This window comes from Schistocerca piceifrons, chromosome 6 (assembly GCF_021461385.2).
Source record: "Schistocerca piceifrons isolate TAMUIC-IGC-003096 chromosome 6, iqSchPice1.1, whole genome shotgun sequence".
Classification (NCBI taxonomy): Eukaryota; Metazoa; Arthropoda; class Insecta; order Orthoptera; family Acrididae; genus Schistocerca; species Schistocerca piceifrons.
In genome coordinates this window covers 88,938,799-88,964,845 of record NC_060143.1, presented here as the reverse complement: position 1 = coordinate 88,964,845, position 26,047 = coordinate 88,938,799, and the positions used below count along the sequence as shown (strand labels likewise).

The following is a 26,047-nucleotide window of genomic DNA, read 5'->3' as shown; positions in this document are numbered from 1 at the left end:
ACGATCTATTGATACGTAATCAGCATGGTTTCAGAAAACATCGTTCTTGTGCAACGCAGCTAGCTCTTTATGGCCGCTACCGACAGGGGATCTCAAGTTGATTCCGTATTTCTAGATTTCCGGAAAGCTTTTGACACCGTTCCTCACAAGCGACTTCTAATCAGGCTGCGGGCCTATGGGGTATCGTCTCAGTTGTGCGACTGGATTTGTGATTTCCTGTCAGGAAGGTCGCAGTTAGTAGTAATAGATGGCAAATCATCGAGTAAAACTTAGGTGATATCAGGTGTTCCCCAGGGAAGCGTCCTGGGACCTCTGCTGTTCCTGATCTATATAAATGACCTGGGTGACAATGTGAGCAGTTCTCTTAGGTTGTTCGTAGATGATGCTGTAATTTACCGTTTAGTAAGGTCATCCAAAGACCAGTATCAGTTGCAAAGCGATTTAGAAAAGATTGCTGTATGGTGTGGCAGGTGGCCGTTGACGCTAAATAACGAAGAGTGTGAGGTGATCCACTTGAGTTCCAAAAGAAATTCATTGGAATTTGATTACTCGATAAACAGTAAAATTCTCAAGGCTGTCAATTCAACTAAGTACCTAGGTGTTAAAATTACGAACAACTTCAGTTGGAAAGACCATATAGATAATATTGTGGGGAAGGCGAGCCAAAGGTTGCATTTCATTGGCAGGACACTTAGAAGATGCAACAAGTCCACTAAAGAGACACCTTACACTACACTTATTCGTCCTCTGTTGGAATATTGCTGCGCGGTGTGGGATCCTTACCAGGGGGGATTGACGGAGGACATCGAAAGGGTGCAAAAAAAGGGCAGCTCGTTTTGTATTATCACGTAATAGGGGAGAGAGTGTGGCAGATATGATACGCGAGTTGGGATGGAAGTCATTAAAGCAAAGACGTTTTTCGTCGCGGCGAGATCTATTTACGAAATTTCAGTCACCAACTTTCTCTTCCGAATGCAAAAATATTTTGTTGAGCCCAACCTACATAGGTAGGAATGATCATCAAAATAAAATAAGAGAAATCAGAACTCGAACAGAAAGGTTTAGGTGTTCGTTTTTCCCGCGCGCTGTTCGGGAGTGGAATGGTAGAGAGGTAGTATGATTGTGGTTCGATGAACCCTCTGCCAAGCACTTAAATGTGAATTGCGGAGTAATCATGTAGATGTAGATGAAAGCAGTCACGTGATTTACAAGCTAAGCTGCAGCCACTGTGCTGCATTCTGCTTGAGCATGACAACTCACAAACTGTCTCCAGAACGAGATTTTCACTCTGCAGCGGAGTGTGCGCTGATATGAAACTTCCTGGCAGATTAAAACTGTGTGCCGGACCGAGACTCAAACTCAGGACCTTTGCCTTTCGTGGGCAAGTGCTCTACCAACTGAGCTTCTGTTAAGTTTGGAAGGTAGGAGATGAGGTACTGGCAGAAGTAAAGCTGTGAGGACGGGGCGTGAGTTGTGCTTGGGTAGCTCAGTTGGTAGAGCACGTGCCCGCGAAAGGCATAGGTCCAGAGTTCGAGTCTCAGTCCGGCACACAGTTTTAATCTGCCAGGAATTTTCATATCAGCGCACACTCCGCTGCAGAGTGAAAATCTCATTCTGGAAACATCCCCCAGGCTGTGGCTAAGCCATGTCTCCGCAGTATCCTTTCTTTCAGGAGTGCAGGTTCGCAGGAGAGCTTCTGTTAAGTTTGGAAGGTAGGAGACGAGGTACTGGCAGAAGTAAAGCTGTGAGGACGGGGCGTGACTCGTGCTTGGGTAGCTCAGTTGGTAGAGCACTTGCCCACGAAAGACAAAGGTCCCGAGTTCAAGTCTCGGTTCGGCACACAGTTTTAATCTACCAGGAAGTTTCACAAACTGTCTATCTGCATGAATGGCCATTGACAGGAAACAGCTGGACCACCCTGTTGCTGAGCACACAGCCCAATACAACATTCCTCATTTCAGTGACTGCTTCAGTGAACTTTTCCAAATTGCGAAGGTGGGAACTCTCCCTGCAGTATATCCTACATACCTGTAGCAGCATTTTACTGTCCCCTACCTCTCTCCCTCCCCCTCCCTGCACCAGCCCCGTCCTTACCCACACCACCATTTGCTTCTCTCATCATACCCTGTTGCTCAGAGTCTGGCCTCAGTAGCTAGAGACAATGGTCATGTGTGCGTGAATTCTGCTTGCATGAATGTGTGTGTCTGTTGAAGGACTTTTGGCCGAAAGTTTACTTTTTTAGCAGTCCTTTTGTAGTGCCTGTCTGCGACCCATCATCTTCACTGTATGATGAGTAGCAGTTTTTCTTTTTTGTAATATTGTCATTATTCCACCCCGGATTTTCAATGATGAGATTTTTTTCACTTAACATTTGTCTGTCTGTGAATTTATTTACTTACTTATTTATTTATTGTACATATTGTATTGTAGGCTCTGTTACTTAAGACATTTTGTGGTATTGTGACTATACCAAGAGGGATATCACTGTCATTAATTTTGTGTCAGGTACATATTTTTCTATAGTTTGATAACTATTTGTTTGGGCTTGACCAGCAGCACCTCCACAGGTTCAGTGCCTGATTTGAATCACACTACCTTCTGTCAGACAAAATTTCTTATTACTTTCATAGCACACTAGTTCTTTTGTAATGACTACTTTTTTAAGGCTATGTGGCTTTCGATTTTTGTGTCTCTGCTGCTGGTTCTTTTTATTCAGTTTCTCATCTGACTTCAGTCAGCTTATTAAGGCCAGTGAACTGAGTCACTTCCCCAGAATATTAAATTACTTGTTTTCAGTATTTTTTTCCCCTTCTCTGTCTAATGAAGTGAAGTATGCTTGTGTCAGATTTTGGTTCTGTATTTACATGTAATTTTCCTGGATAAACGTTTCATGACTTTGAGGTCTTCTTCATCCATCTTGCATCTTTCTTTATATTAACACCACCTTTGTGATCTGGACACATTGTATTGAAGCTTTCACCTGTTCACGTAAAGAATATGCACACTACATTCAAGTTCTCTGCAGAGGTGGAGGGAGAGAATAATTGCAATTTTTAGGTGTTTTCCTTGAAGGAAAATCAGGTGGGTAGCTTAGCAACTCTGTGTACTAGAAGGCAACACTCACTGACCTATATCTTAGTGCGCAAAGCTTTCATCATCCAACCTAAAAGAGAGCAGTTTTAAAAATGCTGATAAAGCTAAAAAACTGTTTCGCTCAAAAACCAACTGAACTCAGAGATCTGGCTACAGAGAAAGAGATATTAAGTCAACCATCTCTACGAAACAAAAACACAGATGTACTCAATCATCACTGGAAGATCAGTCTATAACACTATTTCCTTTCTTCAGAACTACAACAAACAAAATAGGTAGAGGCCTGGTCAGACAACATTCACTATATTTTATGACCAACAAAGAAAATTGAAAAAATGTTGCATCCAGTAAATGACAGTCGTAGTCTCATTTTTCTGGAATTAAAATCCCTTATGAATGCGGCAGCATGAAGACACGTGGTTAATGCTGAAAGTCTGCAGATAAATAAACTGAGTTATCGACTATCCAAAGAAATTGGCATCACTCTTAACATTCCTCAGTCATAAAAGAAAAACATTATTTCTCGTAGCATATAGAAGTTTTGCGACTTTGTGAAGTCTCCATGTCATAATTTAGTGAACTAAATAAAGTACTGCATGTTGTAACAGGTAAGACCCAACAATGACAACAGAGGAAGTCATCAAAAGCTTGAGATCACATGTAAATCTGATGTGACATGAAATCTGTGATAGTTTATCCAAGAATGTTGCCACAAAGGCTTATGTTCTCATATGTAACTATTCCTGTCAGTCATGATAGAAAGACTGATCTCATACTAGATGACAGTAGACAAATGTATTGATTACTTTTTCATCCTATTCTGCTGTATTTTCATTGATTGAGCATCTCAATGACTTTAATGCCTGATTCTTGAATACTTCTAATTTATTTCATGTTTTCCTTTCTATTGTTGGATGATAGAAGGCTATGAAAATCTCTGTATTTGTGTTGATTGCTAGTTCCAAGATTCTTTGTTCTGTACTTGGTAATAACTTCATTTTCTGTTAACATTCATAACCAATGCTGTTACCACCTGCTTCTACAAAGACATTCAATTTTGGGGCAATCATTATAAACTGAAGTGCCAAAGAAACTAGTATAGGCGGGCATATTAAAAGGCAGGCAGAATATGGCACTACGATAGTCAACGCTTGTACAAGACAACAAGTGTCTGATGCAGTTGTTAGATTGGTTACTGCTGCCACAATGGCAGGTTATGAAGATTTAAGCGAGTTTGAATGTGGGATTATAGTGATGGGATACAGCATCTCCGAGGTAGCGATGAAGAGTGGATTTACCCATACAACTATTTCATGAGTGCACTGTGAACATCAGGAATCCAGTAAAACATCAAATCTCCAACATCGTGTGGCTGGAATAAGATCCTGCAAGAACAGGACCAACAATGACTGAAGAGAACCATTCAGTGTTACGACAGAAGTGCAACCTTTCCGCAAATTGCTGCAAATTTCAGTGCTGGTCCACCAACAAGTGTCAGCATGCAAACCATTCAATGAAACATCATCGATATGGGCTTTCAGAGCCGAAGGCCCACGTGTGTACCCACGATGACTGCATGACACGGAGCTTTTGCGCCTCGCCTGGGCCCACTAAAACCAACATTGGACTGTTGATGGCTGGAAACATGTTGCCTGGTCAGATGATTCTGCTTTCAAATTGCATCGAGCGGATGGACGTGTACAGGTATGGAGAAAACCTCATCAATCCATGGACCCTGTGTGTCAGCAGGGTCATGTTCAAGCTGGTGCAGGCTTTGTGATGGTGTGGGGCGTGTGCAGTTGGAGTGATATGGCATCTCCGATATGTCTAGATATGACTCTGTCCGGTGACATGTACGTAAGCACCCTGCCTCATCACCTGCAACCATTCACATCCATTGTGCATTCCAAAGGACTTGAGCAATTCCAGCTGGACAATGCAATACCCCACACATCCAGAATTGCTTCAGAGTGGCTACAGGAAAATCTTTTAAGTTTTAACACTTCCGCTGGCCACCAAACTCCCCAGACATAAACATTATTGAGCATGTCTGGGATGCCTTGCAACATGCTGTTCAGAAGAGATCTTCACATCCTCATGTTCTTACAGATATGTGGACAGACTTGTAGGATTCATGGTGTCATTTCCCTCCAGCACTACTTCAGCCATTAGATGAGTCCATGCCATGTCGTGTTGCAGCAATTCGGCATGCTTGCGGGGGCCCTACACAATATTAGGCAGGTGTACCTGTTTCTTTGGCTCATCAGTGTATGTTCTGGAGACAAAAAAAAAAATGCAGTTCCAGTATTTGGCTGGCAAAAGGGTGGAGAGATGTAATCTTTATGATTATCTGTGCTATTATTATGGATTAAATTACAAACCCCTTCACAATGTCTCACAGAATGGGAGCATGTGAAACTGTTGATGGTGGTTTGTTTGTCAAAGGGGACATAATTCTTGGTGACCTCCTTGGTGATATTTGAGAGGAAGAGATTATGTGTTGTCACCTTGTTTCACACTCTAACTTTCCTCTCATCACCACGGAGATTTATTTTTAATGCGGCTGGCAAGGTGTGCTTACTAAAATGCAGAATGAAAGATATATTACAATTTTATCATATAATCTCTGTTTTTACTTGAATTGTAGCATAATGTGTTGCTGATGTACTGCAGGACGTATTTTTTCCCTTCATAAATGAATTTCTGTTAAGGTTATATCTAACTTCTAACGAACTATTATGAAAAATTACACTTCCCGCCTCTGATTCGTCCTCTAGTAAACCACTTAAATATTTTTTACAACATTTAATTGGTAATGCAACCTACTTTTTGACCCATTTATAGCACTAGTAGTACCCCTATGAGGGTGCAAATTGAGTTTGCATTAAATACATGCTGTAACAATCATGAGCACTAGTTATCTTTGAGACTGGATGTAGTGAGTTGATATTAGTCAAGAATGCCTTTAAGGTGATAAAAATGCCATTATCAGTAGCCATCTGAGTTTGAACAAGGTCATGTAATAAGGCTACGAGAAGCTGGATGTTCTTTCTGTAATATTGCAGACAGATTTTGCAGGAACGTAGCCACTGTATATGATTGCTGGCAGCAGTGGTCACAAGAATGGACGATCATAAGAAGGCCAGGCTCTGGTTGGCTACATGGCACTACCGAGAGGAACAACCATAATGTTCAGTGTGAGGTCCTGGCACATCGTACTGCATCTGCAGCAGCAGTTGGTACCACAGTGACACAACTGTTACAAATTGGTTACTTAATCACAAATTAAAGCTTGTAGCATGTATACCAAACCACTGCCATTTGTAGCTTCAGTGGTGTCAAACGAGAGCTCTTTGGAGGACAGGGTGGCGCTCTGTTGTGTTTTCTCATGAAAACTGGTTATGCCTCAGTGCCATTGATGGCCGTGTGTTGGATAGGAGGAGGCCAGTTGAAGGCCTGCAACCAACCAGTCTGCATACTACACACACTGGACCTACACTTGGAGTTATTGTCTGTAGTGCGATTTTGTATGACAGCAAATTTGTACATCCATCTAGTGATTCAACCTGTTGTGCTGTCATTTATGAACAACATTCTGGGGGGTGTTTTCCAACAGGATAAGGCTCATCCACATACCGCTGTTTTAACCCAATGTGACTGACAGTGTGTCGACATGTTGGCTTGGCCTGCTCAATTACCAGATCTGTCTCCAATCAAGCATATCAGGCAACAGCTCCAGCGTCATCCACAAACAACATTAACTATCCCTGTATTGACCAAACAAGTGCAACAGGCATGGAACTTCACCCGACAAAATGATATCTGGCACCTGTACAACACAATGCATCCACGTTTGTTTCCTTGCATTCAGTATTCTGGCAGTTACACCAGTTATTAATGTACTAGCATTTCACATTTTCACTGATTTATGTCATGCTTACATTGGCCTATCATCTTGCATTGTTAATCACTTAAATATGTTACCTAGATGAAAGTATTCTCAAAATAACATTAATTATTTCTTGGTGTTAAAATTTTTTTCCATCAGTGTAGTATAACCTCAAAACATTAATCTTGTATTGTGATTGATAACGCAAGCCACTGAAATGATACAAATTTTAGAGATTTTTTTATTTACAGATTTTATTGTGAAGATTTTTTACAATTATTTTGTAGGGCATACAGCTTTTCATGGAATTCAGATGTCACCCCACCACCTACTCCACCACAGCAGCCGGCACAAGCCATTATTACTGCCACCACAGTAAAAGTGGAGCCGCCTGCAAGTCCAAGTACACAGCAGGCACAGAGCTCAGTTCTCATGAGCCCAGCATCTCTCACCAGTAGTCGTGAGGATCTCCATTCTTGTCCATGGCCTGCTCCAGTGTGGCACTGCTTCCAGCCAGGTAGAACTCAATTTACTCTTAAATTTTGTTCCTAGATTGCACCATACCATCATTCATGTAACAGGTAGCCTATATTTTAATTAATTGTCATGACATGGTTTGTGTTGTACTAATTGTTCTCATAATATTGATCAGTTTATAAATACAGAGACAACACGAAGAAAGTCCTGTGGCAATTCGTAGCTATTTGGGATCTAATTATGACTGAGTGGCTTCAGATGGGTATGGCATACCTAAAGAAATTTGTGGGCCCTCTTCCTTGTTGAACTGAGCCAATTATGAAGACTAGAGACTGTTATAAATTGTATTGGTTGATGTCTTCTTGGCCTGACAAATTTTTTGTCTGGTTTGCCGATTAAAGAGAAGATGATATCTTGAATAAATGAAAATAATCACATTATGAAATATGATGAACTAAAGAAAACTGTCTAGACATGTCTCCAAGAGAATATATCAATGTACAAGAGGAACAATTGAAACAATAAAAGTGTGAAGAAAAATAAAACCAATTTTCATCTGGTAGACTGCACATTCCACCAGTGAAGGCACGGCGATGCACAGTAACTAGCAATAAAGAGGAAAATTTTACACGCATTCAATGACTTCATATGTTAATGGCGTCCTTCTGGGTGTTCATTTGTGTGTTGTTTCCATGTGAGTTGGGATGTTGTGTGTACTTGCTGCCTGGACTCCACCCAGACTGTGTGCTATTGTTGCTCCTGTGCCACTATATGTAGCTGAGTTCAGCTACAGCTAAGCCCTGTGATACTCCTTTGTTAGGGTGTGTTGCTGATGTTTGTTTCCAAAAAAAATAAGTTTTGTACTAGTATGATAAATGGAAGCATTTTGCACAAACAAGTTAAAGCTATATAGAAATTCTACACAGGCTGTATTTGTAGGATTAAACATAATTTCCCCGCCAATCATAGTTTCTGTTCTGTCAACATTATTTACAAACTACTTACAGGAAGCTCCTGAGAGATGGAGAAAAGATTGCTGCTAAATGGGAATATGCCCAGAAGATAAAACTTTGTACATCCTTCTCTTGTTGACAGTCAGGTTATTGTTGCTGAAGATATTGGTGGTGCAAGCTACATGCTGCAAAAACTGAAGAATTCAAGGAATTCCAAGAAAAAATGCAGAAAACTGAATGCATAGTGTTAGGAAAAAGAAATGTAGAAGATGTAGACACTGAACTGAGAAAATTCAAATGATGTAATCCTTTCAGATACTTGGGCAGATTGCTGTCATTCAGTAGCAGAAGCATAGTTGACTTAAATAATAAAATACGTTAAGGGAAGTGAGCAATAAGACAGCCCAACTCTGTCCTCTGGAATAGCAATACAAGAAAAAGGATGATTCAAATCATCTTGAGGATCTACTCACCAAGTGGTGGCAGAACACACACACAAAAGAGAGTTATAATTAGGCAAGCTTTCAGAGCCAGTGGCTCCTTTTTCAGCAGGGAGAAGAGTTGAAGGGGAAGGAAGAAGGTTGAAGGAAAAGGATCGAAGAAGTCTAGGAAAAGGGGTGGATTTCAGGAAAGTCACCCAGAAGTGTGGGTCTCTCACTACAAGACGAAATGTAGTGACAACACAGCTGAACAATCACCATCACCCGAATGTGAAACTGAAGAAGACATTGCAGATGTTTGTATTCCTGGATGTGAAGTTATTGATGCATTGCATGTTAGCATTTCTGCTGTAGCCCCTACTATATCCCCCCTTAAATGTCCAGGAAAGGTAAGAAGTATGTAAATAGAAAACTGAAAGAAATTGAAACAAGTTTTACACAAGCAACATCTTCAAAACTCTCTGAAGTGTATAATGTAGATGCACTTGGTGCAGAACCTGAATATAGTGATATGTGCATGATATTTGATGGGTGGTTTCAAAACCTAAATACTACTACGTCAGCAGCCACCTATACTGAGAAGGTACAGCTACTGACACTAAATGGTGTTTGGGCATGCCCAGCTTCTTATTGTGGGCATCTATTGCAAGATGATACGCTTACTGTTGCTCTGGAATATTACCTATGTGGTGACAAAGATTGCAGCAGGCAAAGTCCTAACCAGGGTGATGTTATCTCTGTTAGTGAGAATTGTGAAAAAGGTAAAAAGATATATGAGTACATCAATAAGAGAAGCATATCTCCTCATGAAAGAGGAGAACACAAATTTAAAAATTGGTCTCACAAAATTCTACTTCTTATGACCAAAATGGTTAAAATACCAACCAGTGCATGAAGTATGCACATGTATTTACAGCACTAATTTGAAACTTGTTTGTTTTGCCATAAGAAGTATCACAGGAAAGAAGTAACAGATGGACCTGGTGCTTTTGTGTGTATGTCAAGAGCCACAAGATAAATGGTGGTTGCAGGAGTGTGCGATGTGTCCTGGTGCTGAAGTGGTGACTGTTGAAGCGTTACACCTACAGGATACTGACAAAGACGTAACCTATGCATTGTGGGAGAGAGGAGAGTTGATGAAGAAGACAGTAGAGCCAGAGAAGTTTGTTACAGAGGTTAGGCATTGAGTCATGAAAGGAATAGCTCACCATCATATCTGGAGGATTCAGAGACAGGCCATAGTAGAAGTAAAATCAGCCACATCCCAGAACACTGATACATTAGTTCTTCATTTAGAGTTTGCTGAGAACTGATCTGTTGCTTTGAAGAACAAAATTCTAAGTTACCACTGGCACACATCACAGGTACCAATATTCACATGTGTTGCTCACTTCCTTGGACCATCACACTGTTTACCTATTGTCAGTGATGATCAAATTCATGGCAGTGCACTTGCATTCTAAGCAATCAGCATGATAATTGATGACATAGCATCCAGAGGCCATGCATTTCCTAAACATGTGACAGATGGTGCAGCATCTCTTTTTAAAAACTGATTTCAGCTTTAAGAGCTTATTCAATGCTGTAGTACAGGAATTAAGACAAAAAAATGGATATTTTCAGCAACAAATCATGGAAAAAGTGCATGTGATGGTGTAGGAGGTCTCTCTGTAAACATCTTACAACAAGATTTAATCTTTAGCATGAAGCCTTTGTTGCTATAAGAGAAATGAAAGTACTTTAAGGGAATTCCATTTAAAAAAAGAGAGAAGAGTGATCTGCTATGAAGGCTGTGGTAAGAATTCAATCAAGTCACTACTGGGTTGCATCCCGAACTGGCATGTACATTGCAAAAACAATTCTCCACAAAATGCAGCCTGTTACTGTGTGTTAAATGCAGAGACCACAGTATACATTAGAAGACTTTATAATGAGTCACTTCATTCCTTGTGTATGACAATCAGTGGTGGGCAGGACACATAATAAGTGTATCTCATGAGCTGCCGGAAATAACCATCTTCTTAATGATGCATCATGGTCCTGCTAATGCTTTCAAATGGCCATCATCAAAAGATCAATGTGCAGCTCCCTTTTCCCAAGTACTGCTCTTGTTGGATCATTCTTGTCTGTATGCAAATTCAGCTGGGCTATACAAGTTCAATGAGAAGCAGATGAAACAAACAAATGAACTGTTTTGTGCAGTGTTGATTGTTACATTGTAGGCAATTTTAATTCATGGAAAGTTGTGAAGAAGTAAAATCATGACAAAAGACAATAACAATTTGTGAATAATATCATAAAAAGAAAGAGTATAAATATTCTGTATCTCATTTTTGTTATAAAATGCTTCCGAACAAAATTATGAATTGTTTTCCCACTTACTTATAATGTAGTAATGTAATTATTTTGATTAAGAAATACCAGTTTTGCATTACATTTACTTAAAATCAGTGATCAATTTAAATATTTAAGTTTCCATGGTGTTTTGACCTTCAGAGTAGAGCTAGTGTACCTAAAAATTTCCCACATTCTGTAGATTCAAGTATTGCCCTCTCTTACTAGCAAAATGACCAACTAACATACCATGAAGTCTTGGGAACATTTAGGATAGGGGGTTTTGGAGAAAATAATTTCTAAATAAACAAAAAATTTCAGATCCTTTCTATTTTATGTATAAATAGTTTTGACAATTTAAGAATTTCATCCAGTAATGTCATAGCTGACAGTTAGCAGTCATTCCACTTTATCATTTCTCAAGACAGTTAACACCCTGTGACTATTCATATTTTCAAAACATAAATTTGAAAAACTTACAAGTTTTTACAGTTTATTTTTCCAAAAAAAAGGAAAAAAGAAGGGGAGAGCAGTGTTTATATATTAATCATGTCTCTTAATATTAGGAACAAAGTATTAATTGAAAATAAAGTCAGATCTCTATCACATTTTGTTTCTTTATTACAGTTTTTACATTTTCCCTTTTGTTATGACATTTTCACAATTACTCTCATTTAGAGAGGTCTGTAGCATTTTAATGAATCATCAGAAAATCAAAATATTGTAGTTTTGGAGAGGTATCATGTGAAACTTCAACATCTATTTTTTGTAGCAACCTCTGAAATAGTTTTGTAACCATTCACTCTTGACCTGTGTGATTTGAGATTAAATGTGAATTTTATTTAGAACTAGCTTTTTACCTGTGGCTTCACCCACCTAAAACCATATGCTTAGGCATCCACAAGGGGGGCAAGAGAGGCACTGTGTTTCTACTAAACAACAGAGTTAACTTTAAAAGTCCAAGGAAAAATACCCTGGCATTGGGTGGCAGGCTGCTGTGGCGACTGTCTTGGCACTGTTTCACAATCTTGGCAGATATGAACTTTTACAGAACTTTTCTCTGTCATTTCCTTGTATAGAACTTGGCAAAGTACGGAAAGAGGCTGTTCTAACACTCAGCACATTACAAACACAGCTGCAGTATACCTGCTGGGCATCGGTCCTCAATTCCCACAAGATAACCTATTTGCTTGCTGCTCAATTTAATCTCGACTCCAGGCTAGTGTTTGTCTTGCACGAAGTGACTGCATTCAGTTATAGAAAGCAGTGCGACTGTAGTAGAGTAGAGAGAAGGCTGTAGGAGCATTCTCCTATACTTCATCTATGATCCCAGATGGAGAATAACTACCATTTTCTTTGCGAGAAGATGAAAAAATTGTATATCATTGTTGAAAAAGTGTTGGAATCTACTTAAACTAATGGTGCACAATCCATCATGACATGCAGCCTTAGAGGTACGAGTTATGCAGTCCAGTTGCAGTGGCTACACAATAATGTGTTGTAAGATTACGGTTCAGTCCTGAGTTGTGAAGAGTTATTTCTACTGACTAATTTGATGCTCGTTTTGAAAGAGTTCCGCCATTCACATTTATTATAATGATATAAAAATGTATACTTTGCATATACTAATGAATCAGACTTTTGTAATCTATCTTCAAAAAAATATTGACTAGGTAGCCTTCAACCATTTAAGATACAGTAATTTTGTGACTTCCTGTCAAATTTATTTCTTGGGTCACAACAGGTTCTGCAAGTCAACAAAGCTGTATAAGTAAAGGCACTTTTTGATTCTTGTCCCCTCTTAGATAAATTTCTGCGGACCCCCATGCTCGTATGTCACTCTTATTGCACACATGTATGTCTGTTTCCCGGTTTTGTTGTTCCATAGAACTCCAGAAAGGACATTATAGTTATCTGTGGTATTCAACCGTGCGGGCCAGTGGCCTTTCCACAATGATAACATCAGTTCCCACGAGGTCACCGAAGCTAAGCACTGCCGGGCTTGGCTAGCAGTTGGGTGTGTGGCTGTCCAGGTCTCAGATCTGCCAGGCACTGTTGGCAGTAGGGGTGCACTGAGCCCTTGTGAGGCCAGTAGAGGAGAGACTTGATTGAAAAGTAGTGGCTCTGGTCACAAAAACTGACAGTAGCCAAGAGGCGATTTGCTGACCACATGCCCTTACATATTCACATCCAGTGACACCTATTGTCTGAGGTTGACAAAGTAGTCAGTTGGTACCATTGGACCTGTTCAGGTAGACTTTGAGTTTATTTGGCTGTGTGGTACAAGTAGGGATGGACGAGGATATTGTGTAGGTTTGGTAGGTGGCAGAATACCACTGTGGGAGGGGTGGAGAGGATAATGGATAGGACATTCCTCATTTCAGAGCACGACGAGAGGTAGCCGAAACTCTGGCAGAGAATGTGATATGTCTCCTCCTCCACCCCCTCTCTGTCTGTCTCCTCCACCCCCTCTCTGTCTGTCTCCTCCACCCCCTCTCTGTCTGTCTCCTCCTCCACCCCCTCTCTGTCTGTCTCCTCCTCCACCCCCTCTCTGTCTGTCTCCTCCTCCACCCCCTCTCTGTCTGTCTCCTCCTCCACCCCCTCTCTGTCTGTCTCCTCCTCCACCCCCTCTCTGTCTGTCTCCTCCTCCACCCCCTCTCTGTCTGTCTCCTCCTCCACCCCCTCTCTGTCTGTCTCCTCCTCCACCCCCTCTCTGTCTGTCTCCTCCTCCACCCCCTCTCTGTCTGTCTCCTCCTCCACCCCCTCTCTGTCTGTCTCCTCCTCCACCCCCTCTCTGTCTGTCTCCTCCTCCACCCCCTCTCTGTCTGTCTCCTCCTCCACCCCCTCTCTGTCTGTCTCCTCCTCCACCCCCTCTCTGTCTGTCTCCTCCTCCACCCCCTCTCTGTCTGTCTCCTCCTCCACCCCCTCTCTGTCTGTCTCCTCCTCCACCCCCTCTCTGTCTGTCTCCTCCTCCACCCCCTCTCTGTCTGTCTCCTCCTCCACCCCCTCTCTGTCTGTCTCCTCCTCCACCCCCTCTCTGTCTGTCTCCTCCTCCACCCCCTCTCTGTCTGTCTCCTCCTCCACCCCCTCTCTGTCTGTCTCCTCCTCCACCCCCTCTCTGTGTGTCTCCTCCTCCACCCCCTCTCTGTCTGTCTCCTCCTCCACCCCCTCTCTGTGTGTCTCCTCCTCCACCCCCTCTCTGTGTGTCTCCTCCTCCACCCCCCCTCTGTGTGTCTCCTCCTCCACCCCCCCTCTGTGTGTCTCCTCCTCCACCCCCCTCTGTGTGTCTCCTCCTCCACCCCCTCTCTGTGTGTCTCCTCCTCCACCCCCTCTCTGTGTGTCTCCTCCTCCACCCCCTCTCTGTGTGTCTCCTCCTCCACCCCCTCTCTGTCTGTCTCCTCCTCCACCCCCTCTCTGTCTGTCTCCTCCTCCACCCCCTCTCTGTCCGTCTCCTCCTCCACCCCCTCTCTGTCCGTCTCCTTCTCCACTCTCTCTTCCCATATCCTCCTCTCTCTGCATTGACCGTCTCCTCCTCCCCTGCTCTGACCGTATCCTCCTCGCCCGACCCCTCTGACCATCTCCTCCTCTGCCCTTTCTGTCTGTCTCCTCCTTGGTCCTCTCTGTCTGTATTGTCTGTATCTGCCCCCCTCCTATCTCTGTCCATCTCCTTCTCCTAACGTCACTCTGTCCATCTCCTCCTCCCCGTGTCTCTGTGTCAATCTCCTCCCCACATCTCTCTGTCCACCTTCTCCTCTCTCTGTCCATCTCCTTCTCTGCCCTCTCTGTCTGTATCCGACTCCCTCCTCCCTATGTTCATCTCCTCCTCCTCCTAACATCTCTCTGTCCATCTCCTCCTCCTCCTAACATCTCTCTGTCCATCTCCTCCTCCTAACATCTCTCTGTCCATCTCCTCCTCCTCCTAACATCTCTCTGTCCATCTCCTCCTCCTCCTAACATCTCTCTGTCCATCTCCTCCTCCTCCTAACATCTCTCTGTCCATCTCCTCCTCCTCCTAACATCTCTCTGTCCATCTCCTCCTCCTAACTACTATCTGTCCATCTCCTCCTCCTAACATCTCTCTGTCCATCTCCTCCTCCTAACATCTCTCTGTCCATCTCCTCCTACTAACTACTATCTGTCCATATCCTCCTCCCTCCTCTCTCTGTCAGTCTCCTCCTCCCCGTGTCTCTCTGTCAGTCTCCTCCCCACATATCTCTGTCCATTTCCTCCTCTCTCCTCTCTCTGTCTGTTTCCATCTTCCCATGACTCACTCTGTCCATCTCCTCCTACCCACAGCTCTCTGTCCATCTCCTCCTCCCCTCTCTCCCCATCATCTCTTATGTCCTCCACCTCTGTCTCTCTATTTCCCCTCTCTCAGTCCATCTCCTCATAGCCCCTCTCTCTGTCACTTCCACCTAAACGGGAGCTAAGTGGTTCTTACCCTCATAGTGCCTTTTTACAGACAAGAAGTGTTACATGTACAAAGTTTGGTTAACTTTGGTGTAGTGGTTGATGAGGAGATAGATCATACGTACACACATACACTCGTTAAAAAATAAAAAATAAAACCTATCATAACTCCTCATTGCAATGTCAAGTATGTAAGAAAAAGATAGATTAATGCTTACTGTAAAGATAATACAAGTAGCAGAATGGCAGAATTAAGGCAACTACCCATTAGCTTTTGGCCTCAACCTTCATCAGAAAAAGATAGGGAAACACACAACATTCATTCGCACAAGTAAGCTCATCTTACACACGCATGACCACCACCTCTGGTATTCTGCTCCAAGCTGCTAGAGATGGCGCTCATGTGTCCACTAGGTGTGCCTACTTGTGTAAATGAATGGCGTGTTTCTTTTTCTGACGAAGGCTGTATGCGTAAGCTAATGTGTAAGTGTTTTTTTAATTGTGCCTGTCTGCAACTTAATCTGTTAGAAAATAAAAGCATATAAAAATTAACAATAATAATCAAAGGAGTTTTATATTATTAATTTGGTAGCTTTTAATAAAATTTTCAGAGTGTTTCTTAGTACTTTTGTGTTCATAACACATGTTAACAACAACATTTTACGGTGTTGACATTTTAACAGTAATTTAGTCAGTGTATATGTTGTAAAGAGTTACATGGAATGTGTTAGTAACAACATTCCTCAGGTACAGTGTTTTATTGAGTGAACCATAAGATTGTCCATTTACTGAACTGAGTTCTTAGTTCTGACTGTCAAATCATTGTACTTTGGTGTGGGTGACTGGAAGGGAAAAGCAGAACTCCTTGAATGTTTCTTCATGTCGGCTTTGATATTTTTGTAGGCAACAATCAGCTAGGAATAACTCTGACTCCAGTGAACTGCACTTTGTAGGATAGCAGTCACAACTTTCACATGACCCTTTTGTTTTATATTTTCTTCTTTGGAGGGGTTTGGGGGTGGGTGGAAGGGGGGGGGGGGGTTGGCCTGCTGCAGATAATAGTTTGAATTGTATTCTTTTTCTCCTGTATTACTATTTTTGTGATCAAAGATTTTTTGTTTAGTGCAGTGTATATAAGTAAACAAGGAGCACTCAAGCATAACGTATGGAATGGAGTTTCAAAAATCTGCATCTAGCTGTTGCAGATGTTTGCACTGAACAGTGCTAAATTTTGACACATTATATAGATTGTACATGATACTAGTTTGTTGTCCTAGGAACACTAGTGCGTTTTAGTGGTGATACAACATGGCGACGGGCTGAGGAAATTTCGGGCTATCGCTGTGAGTGGCTACGCCTAGAAATGGCAGCTGAACAAGAACGGACACAAGATGGTGTGTCTACTGTACTTGCATTCCGCTGGGAACGAGGTGATCTGACTGCTCGATGTTCTCGTTTACAGACATTTTACACACATCATAAAGGTTGGTTGAATTGTATTGTCTAAAATGTTGATCTATTTAAGGATATTGTAAGAAGTAGACTATTACAACAGTGATGTTGTTTTCTGTCCATCTCCATTTTTTCTCTGTATGTTTTATGTGCATGTGCTCTCTCTCTCTCTCTCTCTCTCTCTCTCTCTCTCTCTCTCTCTCTCTCTCTCACACACACACACACAGACACACACACACACACACACACACACCTACATCTACATCCATACTCCGCAAGCCACCTGACGGTGTGTGGCGGAGGGTACCCTGAGTACCTCTATCGGTTCTCCCTTCTATTCCAGTCTCGTATCGCGATACACCACAGCATCAGCTGCAAGAAGCCACAGTGAACTTCTGATGTCATCCACCAGGTCATTTATGTATATTGTGAATAGCAACGGTCCTATGACACTCCCCTGCGGCACACCTGAAATCACTCTTACTTCGGAAGACTTCTCTCCATTGAGAATGACATGCTGCGTTCTGTTATCTAGGAACTCCTCAATCCAATCACACAATTGGTCTGATAGTCCATATGCTCTTACTTTGTTCATTAAACGACTGTGGGGAACTGTATCGAACGCCTTGTGGAAGTCAAGAAACACGGCATCTACCTGTGAACCCGTGTCTATGGCCCTCTGAGTCTCGTGGACGAATAGCGCGAGCTGGGTTTCACACGACCGTCTTTTTCAAGACCCATGCTGATTCCTACAGAGTAGATTTCTAGTCTCCAGAAAAGGCATTATACTCGAACATAATACGTGTTCCAAAATTCTACAACTGATCGATGTTAGAGATATTGGTCTATAGTTCTGCACATCTGTTCAACGTCCCTTCTTGAAAACGGGGATGACCTGTGCCCTTTTCCAATCCTTTGGAACGCTACACTCTTCTAGAGACCTACGGTACACCGCTGCAAGAAGGGGGGCAAGTTCCTTCGCATACTCTGTGTAAAATCGAACTGGTATCCCATCAGGTCCAGCAGCCTTTCCTCTTTTGTGCGATTTTAGTTGTTTCTCTATCCCTCTGTCATCTATTTCGATATCTACCATTTTGTCATCTGTGCGACAATCTAGAGAAGGAACTACAGTGCAGTCTTCCTCTGTGAAACAGCTTTGGAAAAAGACATTTAGTATTTCGGCCTTTAGTCTGTCATCCTCTGTTTCAGTACCATTTTGATCACAGAGTGTCTGGACATTTTGTTTTGATCCACCAACGCTTTGACATAAGACCAAAATTTCTTAGGATTTTCTGCCAAGTCAGTACATAGAACTTTACTTTCGAATTCATTGAACGCCTCTCGCATAGCCCTCCTCGCACTACATTTCGCTTCGCGTAATTTTTGTTTGTCTGCAAGGCTTTGGCTATGTTTATGTTTGCTGTGAAGTTCCCTTAGCTTCCACAGCAGTTTTCTAACACACACAAGTGAACAAATCTGTGTACACTAAAGAAGCATGCGATTAGGAACCCTGAGCTATAATTCACTTATTCCATTTTTTGCATCCCACTATTTATTTTCCATTAGTTCATTATCCTTTTAAAGTATAGGCTGCTATTGTAGGAATAAAAAGTTAAAAGTATCCTATATAATATAACTTTTTTGTTGATCTGACATTTCTCATATTGTACATATAAAAGTGCTTACAGACTTTACTCTTTTTGCATAACAAAGATGTACCTATGTACTCCCTCTGCCTTCTCCTCTAAGCAGTTACCTTACATTCTAATATTGATATAAGGAATTAAATCACTAAATTTTGTATCTTAAATTAAAGATGCAGAGAAATTTTTAGTTTTAATGACTTTGGCTATACTTTCATCATCATATGAATAAACCTGATGTAAACAAAGACAAGAATCCGTACCATAGATATGCTAATGTTGTTATACTCGTGGATGTAGGCCTTACTGGTGTATTAGATATCTCATTACTAAGTTACAATAAATGAAACTTTAATGGTAAATTATATTCTAATGTATTAATAGCTATCAATGTTTTCCGTAATCATGTTTTAGTTATGAGGTTTTTGTTTTAAAAATCGTGTACAGTCCCAGTCTCTGTACTATTGTGCTCTGATTATCGAACTGTTAATACACATTGCCAAAACGGCTGACACTGCTACCTGCTTCAATCCCGCGTCTAGCCATCCTGATTTAGGTTTTCTGTGATTTACCTAAAATCGCTCCAGGCAAATGCCGGGATGGTGGTCAAGATCGCGCACGTTGAAGTTGTAACTGAGAAAGATCGTGAGAAAAATGAATTTAATACTGGTAACAAGTGTCAACTGTGCATAAAAAGAGTAGTGAAAGGCATTTGGTGCTCAATGTGTAACTTTTGGTTCCATGAGAAGTGCTCAAAGGTATCTGCAAAATTTGTAACAAATGATTTCGTGTGGACACATCAGGAGTGCATTACGGAAACATGCCAACGAGATATTTTTACGGGACAAAGACGCATTAATAAAAGCACTCCAAAGTGAACTAGACACTTTAAAAGCGAAATATAACGCGCTGAGTGAAAAATGTGCGAATCTAGAGACGCAAATGTGTCCGAAAACCAGCAGCCTTGTGAGCATTTCGGATGTAAACAAAGACACATGGTGCCAACCTACAAACAGTGCGCCATGGAATGTTGTGCGAAACAAAATTAAAAGTGCGAACATATTAAGTGTTACAAACAAATTCGATGCTCTCGAGTGTCAGGAAAAACGCAGGGCAATGAACAATGACAAAAATGCTTTCCCACCCCTAGATGTGAACACACAACAAACTCACGATACCATTACTACAGTTCTCGTGACGAAAAATCAGCCAAAAAGACCAATAATAAGTACAAACAATGCCGTTAGTATAAATCTATATACGAAAAATGACCCAAAAAGACCCTTAAAAAGTGTAAACAAAAATGAAGTACGCTCTGTGAAAAAGTGCGAATCAAAAATAGATTTATATGGGGACAGCCACGCCAAGGGACTCTCTCAAGACCTTAAAAGCATCAGTAAGTCATTGGCAGTAACAGCTATGATCAAGCCAGGCGCCGATTTCAAGGAAGCGACAAAAAACATCGTGAAAAACAACTATACTGGACAAGACAGTGTAATTATCTGTGCTGGAGCTAATGACATATACAAAAACAGAGCTATGTACATGTTTAAACAGCTTGTGAGACTTCTATTACTCCTAACAAACACGAATATATACTCGTGAACTTCAGCCACAGATATGACCTGCCTGAATACTCACCCATAAACAAAGAAATTCGTAGAATAAATGATAAACTCAAGAGCACGTGTAAGATGTTCAGTAATGTGGAACTAATAGATATCAGCTCACTTGACAGAACATACTTCACCAGACATGGACTTCACTTGAATCGTAAAGGGAAGTGCAAATTAGGAAAACTGATAAGTGAACTAATTAAAAGTAAGTCCCAAAAGACAGTCAGAGAACCAGGGTGGTATGAACCTTGTGTGAGATCAACAACAGCAGCCACTTCAACAGAGGACAACAGCAGTGCACCAGCTAGAACTGCGGATACAGCCACATCAACAGCCACGAGGAACGATAGAGCTGCCACTTGCTTATCTACCAGCAGTAAGAATGTGAGTAGCTGCAGTGAAGATTTTTTATGGACTGTCATCCTCCAGCCAGTGCCACAAAAACTGTAAATATAGAAGCTCCTAATTCCTTGCCTATCCTTCTCAAAAACAGAACTTTAATTATGCACCTAAATGTACAATCAATTAAAAACAAAATAGATGAAATTGATGTGTTCCTAAGTTCAAACCCATGTCATGTTTTCTGTGTAAATGAACACTGGCTCACACCAGCTGAAATTGCCCTGTATACCCTATAAGGATTTGAATTAGCAAGCTCATATTGTAGAACCAAAACTAGTCATGGAGGAGTCGCTATTTTTATAAAGAGAAACTCTAACATTGAATAAGTAGCACAAAAAGTCGATCATTTTTGCAAAGAGCAACTTCTTGAAATTGCTGCATTATTGCTTCCCAAACTTAAATTAGTGATCATCTCTATTTATCGCACTCGTAGCTCTGATATTCATCAGTTTATTGACCAAATGGAGACTTTAAATAAGTACCTGCTGGTAAAATACAGACACCACAAGATAGCATACATTGGTGACATTAATATAGACATACGACTAAAAACACCAACTGTCACCCACTTTCAAAACATGTTAAGGTCTAACAACTTGTACTGTATGAATAACAAGCCAACCAGATTAGATGCCTGCCTAGATAACATAATCTCCAATTTGACAAAAGACGAGTGTCAGTACGGAGTGATAAATCCAGTTCTATCTGACCATGACAGCCTATGGCTAATGGTCAACTGTGAAAACTATCCTACTCAGCAACCTGAACACATTAAGAAAATCAGATTATTATATCCTGACAACATTACAAAGTTAAGGCAAAAATTATCAGAAGTTGAGTGGGACAGAGTATATAATTGTAATAACAATGATAATGCTTTTAACTTATTCATGAACATACTAACAAGCTTAGTTCAAAACTGCTGCCCACAAATAATAAAAAAGATGAAAATAGATGGTGCACCAAATAGAAAAAAGAAGTACAACTGGTTCACTCCTGAACTGCATGACCTGAGAAACACACTTATTGCCCTACATAAAATGGTAAAACTGGTAACCTAGAATCGAAGCAGAGGTATAAAGAAGCCAGGAAGAGTTATAGAACTGAAATATAGACAGCAATGCAGAGAGCCAATGATGCTTTCATTGAAAACTCCAGCAACAAATGCAAAGCAGCCTGGCAGGTAATAAACAAAATAGCAGGGAAGCATAAAAACAGACAAGAAATTCCAATAGTGCTAGAAAAATTAAATTAATTTTTTGTTAACAGTTTGTTAACAGTTCGAAGCTACTGCTACCTCTGCACCAGATGATGCAACTTCTAAAAGTTTTACCTACAACATTCCTGACCTAAATAACTTACCCTTTAAATGGAAACAGGTGACCTGCTAAACTGTATACAAAGTCGTCACAAACCTACGTGGCTCATACAGTGAAGATCTCTATGGCATCTCTAACACCATCTTGAAACAAATAATTGACATTATTGTTGCCCTTCTTACCTTTCTCATCAATAGTACTTTTACAGCTGGAAAATTTCCTGAGGTCCTGAAGGCTACTATTGTTATCCCAATCTATAAAAAAGGAGAAAAAAACAAACCTGAAAGTTACCGTCCAATATCCCTCATACCTATATTATCCAAGATAATAGAATGCTGCATTAAAACACAACTTTGCAACTACTTTGCTGAACAAAATCTTTTTTCCTCGCTCTTTGGTTTTAGGCCAGGATTGTCTACAATAAATGCAGTAGAAACTCTTGTGACAGACATACTTGATGGCTTCGAGAACAATTCCATCACTTGTGCTGTACTACTAGATCTGAGTAAAGCATTTGATACTGTATCCCATGAAATACTAATAAATAAACTAGAGCGCTATGGTGTCAAAAATAACTAACTGGCATTAATCAGATCATACCTGACAAACAGAACTCAGGTAGCTATAGTAAATAGCCAGCAATCAAATGCCCTACCAGTTGTAAGAGGCGTGCCACAAGGCTCAGTGCTTGGACCTTTTCTCTTCCTTGTATACATGAATGACTTGCCTACTTTCATGCTTCACAAGTCAATAATATATACTGACGACACAACCCTGATTACCTCAGATAACAAATTGGAGGAAGTGAAGAAACAAACAAAAGTAATGCTTGAAAAGTCTGCCATATGGCTCCACAGTAACAAGCTGATACTCAACAGTAGCAAGACTGAAACTATGTATTTCTTCTTGCACAATCGACAGGAAAAATTAAATGAGTCTGACTCTGTAAGACTTCTAGGAATCCACCTGGACCTGAAATTAACATGGAACACCCACACGGAACTGTTATGTACCAGACTATCTAGAGTAGTCTTTTTGTTAAGGAAACTAAAAACATTAGTTAGCAGAAAACAACTTTTATCTTCTTATTATGCCTTCTTTGAATCTCACTTACAGTACGGAATAAAATTATGGGGCAACTCAACTGGTGCTCGGACAGTGTTCATGTGGCAGAAGAAAGCAATTAGGGCAATTACAGGTATTAAAAGCCAAGAATCATGTTGAAAGCACTTTAAGGAACTTAACATCCTAACATTACCTTCTCTGTATATAAAAACGTGTCTTCTTTCCATAAAAAAACAAATGCATACCTTACCTTCCATAACAGTTGTTCATTCACAGGATACCAGATATAAAAACAATCTTGATGTAGACTTTACTAGGCTATCTAAGGTCCAAAGTAGCTTTAAGCAAACAGGATTAAAATTATATAACAAGTTACCACAATCACTGAAAGACCTACAAGGTGATGCCTTCAAGAAGCAGCTGCACAAATTGTTAGCTGATAAGTGTACCTATGATGTAAAGGAATTAGAATGTAGTAGAGAGTGAGAGTAACTATGATGTAAAGGAATTGGAATGTAGTAAAGAGTAACTATGATGTAAAGGAATTGGAATGTAGTAAAGAGTAACTATGATGTTAAGGAATTGGAATGCTGCAGGTTAGTGCTGTCCAAGTTAAATGTGCCATTAAAGCTGTTGTCCTGTGCACAGCATAAAACGCATCCTTATTATCACACTTGACTGTAGTCGAGGCAGCTTGGCTTCTGCTCCATGTGAAACAAAAATTCCATGAGATACCAGTGAACATGGTAGAATACATTGTGTAATGTTTACATCAGGTTTATTCTTGTGATGAACACCACATAATTTAATGTAGAGGTTTACTGTTTCTCTCCTATTTCTCTTTCATAATAAGATATTTGCTTAGTATAAATTAATATTATATTTATCATTCTTACAATACTATTTCTAATAATACTTTGCAAGAGAAATGTACAGCTTTTTGGCACTATGAAGCTGTTAGTGAAAAAAATACACTTTTATACTTTACCCAGTCCAAAATGTTTCAAGGCAGGATTAATAAAAAAATAGATAAATGTTAAGATGGAGATTTTAATGTTTCATGTGTTCTACGTAGTCTTTCCTCACTTGAGTACAACAAACAGAACATTCGTACTACCTTGTGAAGCTGTCAGAAAAGTATTTCTTTTGGATGTTGTTCAACTAGCATGTCACATTGGCTTGAATGTGAGTTTTGTTGTCAAAGTATTGACACTTCATGTGAATTTATGTCCTGTGTCATCTTGTGGTATTTTCTTATTGATGTCAAATCCTGTAATGTGACCGTTTTTTCCACTTGCCATTGTTTTGTTCAACAGTCGAGATTTGTGGGACAGATTTTGCACCCACCTTTCTCTTTTTCAAAACATTCTGGAGAATCCCTTGAATGTGTGATTCAGAGATGTTGCTCCATTGTGATTTGTGACCCAACATCGACACACTACGGTTGCCCATCCACTACTTAACATGGCCTACTCACAACTGATTTGTCGAATACGTATCTCTTGTTTACAATGGTTAGTTAAGCTACCATGGTAGTTACTGTGCTGATGTTGTTTACACACTGGGAATAAAATCAGACTCGGAACTTTTTGGATGGGTGGTGTATGTACAGTGTCAGTCATTAAAGGCAAGCAGCTCACTACAGTCCTTGGAGGTTACTTAAAATATCATATGGATTGTGAATACCTACATATTGAGGGCTGGTTTCACATTTACCAGCATTCACTTAAAACACGTTTTTCTGAGTATTAAACTTACATTTGCTGGTTGATTCACACACTAAAATCTAAGTACCATATTGTTGTTCTTTGAGTTGGTTAGTAATAAAGGTACATAAATATTTGACTAAATGGTGGTGGTAACCAAAACACAGCCACATCAATTAAGGAAAAAAGGTGTTGTTTTTCTTTAACAGGAAACCTCATTCAGTATGCAATAAGGATTATAATTTTAACTGATATTATTGTGCTTGTAAACATAAAAAACATTTCTGACTAGGTTGGTGTGCTGTATGCCCAGATGAAGTATTGCATGCATACAGTGTATCGTGTCACCTATTAGAACCAGGAGATATATGTTTACCACCTCCAAGAAACAGCTCCGCATCTGTTGGCAGTAGCTGGCCAGCGGTAACAGTGAAATCTCCAGATATATGTGACAGTTTTCGCAGGTATGATAACATTCATAATTATATTGAAGCTCTACAAAATAGTATTGAGTTACAGAGTCCATCATTTACAAACACACGCTTATGCCGAGTTTAGCCTCCACATTTCCCAATTTTAAAGCCAGAAAAATGGTAGCTGAATGAATAGTAAATTTACACAGGGAAACTACAACATTCAAAATGCAGTCAACAGAAGTGTTTATTGATGTAAATAGAAATGTGTTACTACCTCCTTTGTAAATACATTTCATTTTTGTAAGATGTATTCCATAGTTCCAGTGGTTGATCACCATTTACGTAATAGATCTGTGAGGCTAGTTATGCATAGTGTGCTAGATTTGTTCATGACAAGATTCAGCTGCCAGTTTCTGTACCATGTCAATCCATGTCAACAACACCATCATCTGCAGATGGCCTCATGGAACTTCTGACATTATCCAACAGGTCATTTATGATGAACAGTAACAGTCCTATAACACTACCTTAAGATAGGTTGAAAGTTACTTTCACACATCACAGTTTCCTCCCATTAAAAACAAAGTACTGTGTTATATATTCTAAGAAGTCTAATACAATTACAAAGCTGGTCCAATTCGTAATGTCCTACTTTGTACAGTAGACAACACTGTGGAATTGTGTTAAATATCTTCCAGATAGCAAGGGATATGACATAAATCAGTGAACCACATCTTCTGTTTTCTGAATATCATGACTAAATTGAGTAAACAGAGTTTCGGATTATATCTGCTTTCAAAATTCAGTTTTATCCTGAAAGAAATTTTTATTC

The 26,047-nt window shown here is 40.4% G+C and overlaps 1 protein-coding gene across 1 annotated transcript in view; it reads left to right on the top strand.

Moving 5' to 3' along the window:
* LOC124802981 (HMG box-containing protein 1-like) overlaps positions 1 to 26,047 on the top strand; it is a 66,428-nt gene that overhangs the window by 27,150 nt on the left and 13,231 nt on the right. The window contains exons 3-5 of the mRNA XM_047264081.1: positions 7,270 to 7,499; positions 16,874 to 17,080; positions 25,092 to 25,263. Of these exons, the coding sequence (XP_047120037.1) occupies positions 7,270 to 7,499; positions 16,874 to 17,080; positions 25,092 to 25,263 (609 nt within the window). The remainder of the gene's footprint in view (positions 1 to 7,269; positions 7,500 to 16,873; positions 17,081 to 25,091; positions 25,264 to 26,047) is intronic.